Here is a 10000-nt window from a genome sequence, read left to right on the forward strand (position 1 = left end):
CACACACACACACATATATATATATAGATATATTATATAGTATATATATATATATATATATATATATATATATATATATATATAAACTCTAGGCTTTAACTAAAATGTGAGTGATAAAGCGAGCCCTCATCGGCTACGCTACGAGGTAACATATTTTTTCTTCCTGTTCAGAATAAAGTGCCAGCATGTGTGTGTACCTACTGTCCGCCTTTAGCATACTTTCATAATAGGCCGCTCTCACTTGTCATCTACAGCTAAGGGCCAATAGCAGGTAGGTAGGTATATAGAAAAACGTTTTTCTATTTTTTTTTGAAATTATGAATGTAATGAGGCTGTTGCATACTGAAGTGAGAGTCCAACCCTATGCAAGTGTCTGTGAATATTACTTCTTTTAATCAGCAACATCAACAAAACCATTTTTTCTTCTAATTTTAACTCTACGTCTCGTCCTTTATTAAATAAGGGGCCAATTTACAGATTGTCAGCAATTCTTTTGGGATGCTATTACTAGCTCTATGCTCGTGTCAGACCTGGGTGCACACTCGCAGTTACTTAATTCATTGCACTGGTCAGCAGCGAAACGGATTTTTCAAGGTGTGTGCGTATGTATGTGCTTGTGTAACAAACCCGCATCATAATACACAGTTAAAGACAAATCATCCGTGCAGATTTTCTTTCACAGAAAGATCATCAGTTATGCACTGACTCCCCTCACAGATATTTCACAACTATCTTACTCTCGCTAACATTTATCCATACATCTCATCACTCAGACCAAAAGAATATTAAGCAGCTATGAAGGCACAGAGCACCCTTGGCTCAGACCCCTCTATTTCAATATTCTAACGAAAGCTCTGATCTAACCATGCAAACTAAAAAACTCATATCAGATGAACCTGCACCCAATATCCTCAAGACAACGTAAGCTTTCTTTAATGTACATAGTTTTCTCCTTTCCTGTAAAACTTACAAACATCTTTCATACGTGAATCTACACGGCTTTTCCACTATCAATCGTGTCCTTGCGGTATTCTTTCAATCAAATTTCTATCATACACCCTCCCAGGTATGCTAATCAATATTATACCCAAAATTCTTTAAAGGAACCACTATTTTCACTTACCTTTTCCTTTGAAACCTTCCCTTCAGCGGATGTTTCTTGCAAATCCTGGTCAGTAGTGTCTCAATTGCATTCTAATTATTATACCACCTCAATCCATTCTAATCTTACCTTTCCCAGTCTTGACTTTATCTATTTATTTTTTTATATATCGTCAAAAGATACTTGCTTTCACAATCATTCTAACAATCAAGATCTTTCAAAAAATAGTTACCCGACTGTTTCCATCACCGATTCACTCAGGATTTAACCTTTGCATAAAATTGCGGAGCACAATTCCCTTTCTCCTTCAAATCTAACAGGAATAGTTTCAGCATTTTCTAGAGATTGACTGTTTCACTTGTACGTTATTGTTTGGGTGTGAAGATATATACAAAAAATATATATATATATATATATATATATATATATATATATATATATATATATATGTGTGTGTGTGTGTGTGTGTGTGTGTGTGTGTGTGTGTGCGTGTATGTGTGTTTACATAAAGGGAACACAATTTTCGCCATTTGTATCCAATTATTCGTGGATGAAAGCGTCTTTATCCCAGTTTTCTATCTTCCCATTTCCATCGCCGTATTTGAAATTCTCTAGAAGGTCCCTGCAACGATATTTGTAGAAATACGAAGAAGAGAGTCATCCGAAAATACTAGTCAAAGACGGAAGGACGTTTTAAATAACAAAGTCACAGGACACCAGTACGGTAGGGTATTTGATATTTATTCTATATGTACGGTACGGTATATGATTATTTAGTCCATATGTACATCACAGAATTACGGTACGATCATTTTACCAAGGTACGGTACGGTATGATTCAGATACGGGAAAAAGTAGGCAAAATCCCTTACCATACCTTACCTTAGGCTGATATATATCACTAAGCAATTATTAACGCATATTTGGCCACTTCAGTGACTGCTACAGTAGATCACTAAGGTTGTTAACATTTCAGTTTGTAACATACCGTGCATGTGTGTGTGTATGTGTGTGTTGGTGTCTGTTTGGAATTTTGTAATTAACGTGTGTATGTCTGTGTACAATTCTTGAAGTTACACGTTGCAAATGTTCACAGCATCAGCCATATGATCCCATAATTCTCCATTCAGGAAAACCTTCCTCCACTCTGCTTGAATTATGAGCGCGTCTGCTGCCCAGTTCTGATCATTTCGTCTTAATTATTTATATAATTGTTGTTATTGTTAACACTATCTTCATCATCATCATCATCATCATCATTATTTATTACTATCATTATTAAGCCAAACAAAAACTTTCAGTTTTCTTCTGAAGATTGAAAAAGAAACCCACAAAATCACTGTGTAACGTGTTTATTTCTAAGTATTTACATTTAATCTTACTCCACACTCGAGTACTTTCAGGCCCTATCTGTGGCCCATTTTCAAGAGAGATGTAGGTTGTCAGCCTGGGTCATGACCCAGGCTGACAACCTACATCTCTTGAAAATGGGCCACAGATAGGGCCTGAAATTACTCCAACACTCGAGTACTTTCAGGCCCTATCTGTGGCCCATTTTCAAGAGAGATGTAGGTTGTCAGCCTGGGTCATGACCCAGGCTGACAACCTACATCTCTTGAAAATGGGCCACAGATAGGGCCTGAAAGTACTCGAGTGTGGAGTAAAATTAAAAGCAAATACTTAGAAGTAAACACGTTACACAGTGATTTTGTTGGTTTCTTTTTCTATTATTATTATTATTATTATTATTATTATTATTATTATTATTATTATTATTATTATTATTACTTATTATTATTATATTAACTTGAATATATACACATGTACATATAGTCCATTTGCTAATATGCAGCTGTTAAGATTGAAATATTCATGTAGAGGGGATTTTACCGATGTAGATTGAGTTTGCTTCTAGTACGATAAAAGTACGGAATTACGGTACATTATTATTACCGTACTGTACGGTATGGAAAGATAATTGAGGGTACGGTATGAAATCATGGTACGGTATTTCAGCCAGGTACGAAGTACGGACAAACATTCCGTACCTTACCGTACTAACAGCCTTGCAAGACACTTCTGGCTCCTGCCTGATATCCGTCCCACTGAACACCACCAAAGAGAAGGTCCAAAAGCCCACCAAAAAACGGTGAAGGATATTTTGAAATGCGGAAGTCGACGGAACGGGCAACCATTATACTCTACTCCAGGCCAAGCTTAAAAAATAGATGAAATTCCAGAGAATTGGTTTAATGTGCTTGATTTCACTGAATTGTATAGAAATCTGTTGTTCAGTCCCAAGAATTTACCATCTTATCATCCTATATTAAAAAAATATATATATACATATATATTTAAAGTATGTAGATATATATATTATTTATATATAATATATATATATATATATATATATATAAATATATATATATATATATATATATATATATATATATATATAATAAAAGGAGCCCATAAAAACACCAGATGAATGAGAAAAGTTACAGAAAAGGTGGTATTTATACCAAGAGGTCCATCCACAGGTAAGCCAATTTAGGTCACTCCCGCTGATAATCTTCCTTTTATCTTCTTAAGCATCGGTTGAATGAAAACCTTATCGATGGCATCTGAGTCCCATGCTCCCTTTGGGATGTTCATTACCTGCCTCTCTTTAATCAAGGCCGATTACATCATTTGACTTTTGTATTGGCAGTTGCTGCTATGAATTATACATGACAAATTCCAGTTTATACTATGTTTATGTTCATTTATATGGTTGAAAATAGCTGAGTTCTGTTGTCCATACCTAACTGACCGTTTGTGCTGTATTAATCTCTGGGGAAGTGATTTTCCTGTAAATCTGATGTAAGATTGGTCTCAGTCCAGGCGTGGGATTTCGTAAACGCCTGCGTCCTTGGGGGATGTCTTTTGTTGGACGTTAACCAGGATTTGGATAAGTAAATGCAAAAGGGTTAGATTTTCCAAAAGTCTGCGTCATTGTCTTAATCCTGTCCAGGTGAGGAATTTTTATTTTATTGTTGGGTGTGTCTCTGGTCTTGTCTTGAGGGGCACGGTAGAAAATTACGTTTGCTTTGTGAATTGCTTTCTCAATTATATGGTCAGGATATCTTAAAGACGAAAGCTGCTTACGAATTAGTTCAAATTCTTTTTCCAAGAAATCTAGAGAACAAATTTGTAATTCTCTTAAGAATAGGTTGCTGGCTACACCTATCTTGATAGGAATGTCATGATAGCTGAAGTAGTAAATGTATGAAAGTGAGAACGTTGGTTTTCTGTATATGGTAAATTTGTATTCTGTCGTGTCTCTGATTATTAAAACATCAAGAAAAGGAATTTTGTTGTCTGTTTCCCACTCAACTTTAAATTTGATGCTGGGCACTAATGAGTTTAATTTTGAAAAGAATTCATTAAAATTGCCCCATTTGTTATCCAAAAATGTTAGAATACGATCTACATATCTCATCCACAGCATGGTTTTGGGTTTTATTGCATTTATTACTGTAGTTTCAAAGTATTCCATGTACAGATTGGCTAAAACAGGACTTAAAGTACTACCCATACTACACCCGAATTTTTGCTTACAGAATGATTCCCTAAATGAAAATACGTTATTAGATATACATAATTCAAATAACTTTATTATTTTGTCTAGCGCCAATGGGAAATGATATATATATATATATATATATATATATATATATATATATATATATATATATATCTACATACTTAAATATATATGTATATATATTTTTTTTTAATATAGGATGATAAGATGGTAAATTCTTGGGACAGAACAACAGATTTCTATACAGTTCAGTGAAATCAAGCACATTAAACCAATTCTCTGGAATTTCATCTATTTTTTAAGCTTGGCCTGGAGTAGAGTATAACGGTTGCCCGTTCCGTCGACTTCCGCATTTCAAAATATCCTTCACCGTTTTTTGGCTTAAAGTTTTATGTTGTGAAGTGGTATATGTGCTTCTCTGAATTTGTGACAAAAATCTTCCAAATGTTTAATATGACTGGGGGAAAAAGTTCCTAAAAAAGGGGAGAGGAGTCCAGCTAACCATTTAGAAATTTTGTAATTGAAAGCTCTGGCACATGAAACGATGGGTCTGAATGGAAGGTTGTCTTTGTGAGTTTTGGGAAGGCCATAGAAGTAGAGTGGTTTAGGATTAATTACTTTAAATTTCTCTAAAAGTTCAATGCTCTTTTTGTCTCAGCCAATTAAGCTTACTTTCCGAAAAAATTCTGTGGGAATGTTTTGGAGGGGATTTTTCGTCATTTTGTCGTAAGTGTCTGTGTTGCTAAGGAGTTGGTTGATTTTGTCGAGGTAGGAGTCTTTGTCCGTGATTACGATTTTGCCTTCTTTGTCGGATCTAATTATTACAATGTCTAACTTTTTTAGCGAGTGGATGGCTATCATAAATGTACGGGGGACAGGATATTTCTCATTAAGGTCAGTTAAAGCGTTTAGTAACACTCCTTTTAAACATATTTATAGCAGCAACTGCCGGTACAAGAGTCAAATGTTGGAATCGACCTTGATTAAAGCGAGGCAGGTAATGAATATCTCAAAGGGAGCATGGGACTCAGATGTCATTGACAAGGTTTTCATTCAACCGATGCTTAAGAAGATTAAAGGATGATTATCAGTAGGAGTGACCTAAATTGGCTTACCTGTGGATGGACCTCTTGGTATAAATACCACCTTTTCTGTAACTTTTCTCATTCATCTACCTGAAGAGGGAGACGGCAGTCTCTGAAATATATTTCTCTCTATATATTTTGGTGTTTTTACGGGCTCCTTTTATTAGATGGAATTCTGTTATAACAGAACATTTTTATCAGTTATATATATATATATATATATATATATGTATGTATATATATATATATATATATATATATATATATATATATATATATATATATATATATATATATATATATATATATATATATATATATATATATATATATATATATATATATAGAGAGAGAGAGAGAGAGAGAGAGAGAGAGAGAGAGAGAGAGAGAAGAATAACACAAGGCCTGTCATTTTCCTGTCGTATTCGCTTCTATACGGAAGCCACGTGCATATACTATTTTAATCATATATAATTATAAGTATATACTATATACACACACTCACACACACGCACACACACATATATGTATGTATGTATGTATGTATAGTTCACAAGAGTATTACCAGATTGCCATTGATATGCCAGGACAGCGTTGTGGTCGGGTACGACGGTGGGCAGGAGCAGTTGAGAAGCAGCAGGTCACCGACTTGGTAGTTGCCGCGGAAGCCAATGATGGTGGGGCCTCTGGTGGGCAGATCTGTAAAGACCAAAATGTGATGAACCAGAGTATGTTTTAGTTAGTTTGATTTTGTAATATTATTCTAGCGTTTAATGGAGAATGTCTTTTGGGGGATTTTAAAACCCACAATTGACTGTTATGAGCACATTCCTCTGTGCTACTAAAACAAAAAGAAAGAAAAACACTTGAGACAAGCAAAAATAATAGTACGTTTCTTGTGTTAGTGAATCCTCTAAATAACGCTCAACCTACTTCCTCCATCATTAATTGCTTAGTTACAAACAGAAACAAATAATAGTATTCACAACGAACATGCATATAAGTAGGTAGCTGTAAGCCGTAACAACACCAAATAACGGCGAATGCGAGGAGCCAATTTAGTAGCGGGAACTCTGTCGTAAGCAGAAAATGACGGCTTGCGAGTCATGACAGCAGAAGAAACACCTGCGTCATTCAGGACCTTTCCCCGTTAGCATAAACTGAAAAGTTTTATTTTATCGTCAATTCTTAATTCTACAGAGTCTTAATTAATCTCATGATTTCACAATATAAACAACCGTAAATTTTTGCAAAATTTTTAAACGCATAGTTTTCTAATAATATATTTCTTTCTGAAAGATTTTACGTGAACTTTTCATCCGAGGCGAAAATAAAGTGAATTCCACTTACTCGCTGGACATTTTGTGGAGATACCTTTAATTGATATTTGGGCAGTATAGTGTTATAAACAAAAAGATTAATTACCAGTGAGCTGTTACTTGAATCACAATATAATAAACCTGCTTTTAATAGAAAGGAAAACAATCAGGTTTAATTATTTTCAGTTGTTCTTTGCCTCTTTCCTGGACGTTATACGTTGAAAATCAATCACTTTCCTAACTGAAAGTGACAATAGGCAAGTTTCATTAAGTATATCGTTGATCAAAAAGTTAGCCACTCTGCCGTTAACTCTCTGTATTACTGTATGATAGTCAAAACCCTCGCTTCCGTACTGCGAATTTCGTTGTTGTAACGCCATTTCACGAAAAATCAGCAGGTCGTCAGGAGCATTCGACAAGCGTGCCCCATCTCTAATCTACAGAAATGAAAGGTAATTCTCTGGCATTTTATTTTGACTACCAAAATGTTGAAAGCATTGTTGGTGCGAAAGCAAAATGCGCTGCACTCTGTGTAAAACTAAAAAAAAAGTTTGCGAACATAATTCATCAGAGAAATTCAGATCGGAGCCAAATATTCCTATGCGTGTAAATCCATCCTGATGACGCTTACGCAGCGCAACCAACGCTGGGTTATTGGGGTAAACATCGACATGGCCAGACTCCGATAAGAATCGAATCGCGCTCATTATCGTCCGTTTGTTTTGGAATACAACATATAGACTCCTAGTTCCGAACAAAATGAGTTGAGATAGCACCGAAATCTCAGTTTTCAGGCTGGAAATCTCTCTCCTCTGATTAAGTAGTGGATGACGTTCGAAATTGGTTTCCAGGGTACTGCAGTATTGCCATTATTGTACTAGTTGTCCAACATCAATCTATTTCCCTTAACAGGGGCTGGTTCAAGAGATGAAATAAGACAATAATCATTGCCACATTTATAATCTAACTGCTAAGTCGCGGATGAACCTTCTGTGCAGACAACACTAACATCAAATGTTTTGTATGGCTTACCTTCACAGATGACTTATGGTAGCAAATTGAACAACCTATACACAATGCGCCACTCGCCTCAGTCGTGCATGCAATCTCGTTCTTCCTGAATGCTAAGACATTTTTTACCCTTATCTTATCCAACACCTATCACGCACTTTCAAACTCTTTCTCTTCCCTTTCTTCATAACTCTTCTGAACAAAGAATGAATTCTTTTAACCAAAATGGCCTCTATTCTGTCCCCATGACCAAACCATTCATCTCCCCATGATAACTTCCGCATACCTCTACTTTCTTCACTGCTTCTATTCTTCATATACCACATGTACTACGAAAACAGTTCAGCTAAACCGTTTCAAAATATTTTCTTTCATATATACTCAACATCAGCAGTAAAGAAGAGACGGTTCCACAACCCATTTGTATATTTCAACCTTGGCGACTCCTATGGCCTCTCAAATTCTCTTCCAGACCTTTTGCGCATAACAGTACGCTGTTGTTGACAACTTTCATCCTACCAGCGTCCTTTGCGTTGCATTTGCTATAACAAATAAAGAATGTTCTATCATCATGGTTTCCATTTACTCTATATTCTTACACTCATATTTACTTTCAACAACTGTATCATTTTCACTGAACAGTTCCACCTTGAAATTCTGAAATGGTCAGTACCGCTAGGTTATTTTCAGTATCGATATTTAACATCTAACCCTCTACCATCACGAAATATATAGGGCTTGATCACCATAGCACTGATAAATTTATTCACTCTATTACTTAACACCCTGTTTGTTTCAGTACTTGTCATAAAATCTGAGATAATACCTTACACGGGTGACTCATAACACAGGCAGGCATGCTAAGCCGATACTTAGTCTCTCTCTCTCTGTCTCTGTCTGTCTGTCTGTCTGTCTGTCTGTCTGTCTCTCTCTCTCTCTCTCTCTCTCTCTCTCTCTCTCGTAATGGGCAAATGCGAAGGAATCAATTATTCAGCAGAATCCTTAAATAATAACAAAACCTGAAAAAAGAACGGGGACCCGATATTGGAAAAAAAAGACTGACTGTTATATACCTTCCACTTTCCTGATTCAGTATAAGAAAGTAGAAACATTCTTAGCTTGAAAAAACCTAAAGGGTCTCATTACGGTTTTCCCTTCTCGCAAAAACATGAAATTTCTTTATTACTGCGCATTTTTGACAGCAAAGCAACAAAAGGGCCCAAGAATTGTTGAAAGATTATGTAACTGGTATCATAACCTTGAGCAAATTCCGATAACTTATGTTTTCACATTCAGACATATGTATACTTTAGTCAGGGTTTAACAGACTTCAGCACTATCTTTACATATGTTTAAATTATTTTCATTATTTGTTAATATGAACAAAATCATATAGAACAAGTCGGGATAGAAGGCTCAAGTGTGAAAGAGTGAACACAGTATATATAAACTAAGCAAAAACAAACGTCAAGGGAAATCAGTAAGGAGATGAACACATGCTCAAATGAACAACAAATGTAAGTCGGGAAAACAGGCATCAATAACACTCCCTCGAAGAACGTTCCACAGTTTTACAGCTTCAAGGTACTTATATATATAAAGAATTATAGTTCAGCCTTTCAACAGCCTCAAAGAACACGGGGGAGGGGGGGGGGGGGGTGGGGGGGGGGGGGGGGGGGGGGGGGGGGGGGGGGGGGGGGGGGAGGGGGGGGGGGGGGGGATGGAAGTTGACCCGCCATTCCGACACGTACCTAATTGTAGCCTGTATCTTGGAGGGCCTGTAAGGATATCAGCTGTCAAGGTATTCAACTGAGTATTTTAGGAAAAGCTTATCAATAGACTTAGAGAACACCGAGAGGGTGGAGACTGACCTACAATTGTTTAGCCAACGCTTCAC

The 10000-nt window shown here is 36.2% G+C and overlaps 1 protein-coding gene across 1 annotated transcript in view; it reads right to left on the reverse strand.

Moving 5' to 3' along the window:
* The window catches only part of LOC135215337 (uncharacterized), a 145263-nt gene that overhangs the window by 87920 nt on the left and 47343 nt on the right, over positions 1–10000 (reverse strand). Inside the window, exon 4 of the mRNA XM_064249897.1 lies at positions 6339–6472. Within this exon, the coding sequence (XP_064105967.1) occupies positions 6339–6472 (134 nt within the window). The remainder of the gene's footprint in view (positions 1–6338; positions 6473–10000) is intronic.

This window comes from Macrobrachium nipponense, chromosome 5, assembly GCF_015104395.2.
Source record: "Macrobrachium nipponense isolate FS-2020 chromosome 5, ASM1510439v2, whole genome shotgun sequence".
NCBI classification, from domain to species: Eukaryota; Metazoa; Arthropoda; class Malacostraca; order Decapoda; family Palaemonidae; genus Macrobrachium; species Macrobrachium nipponense.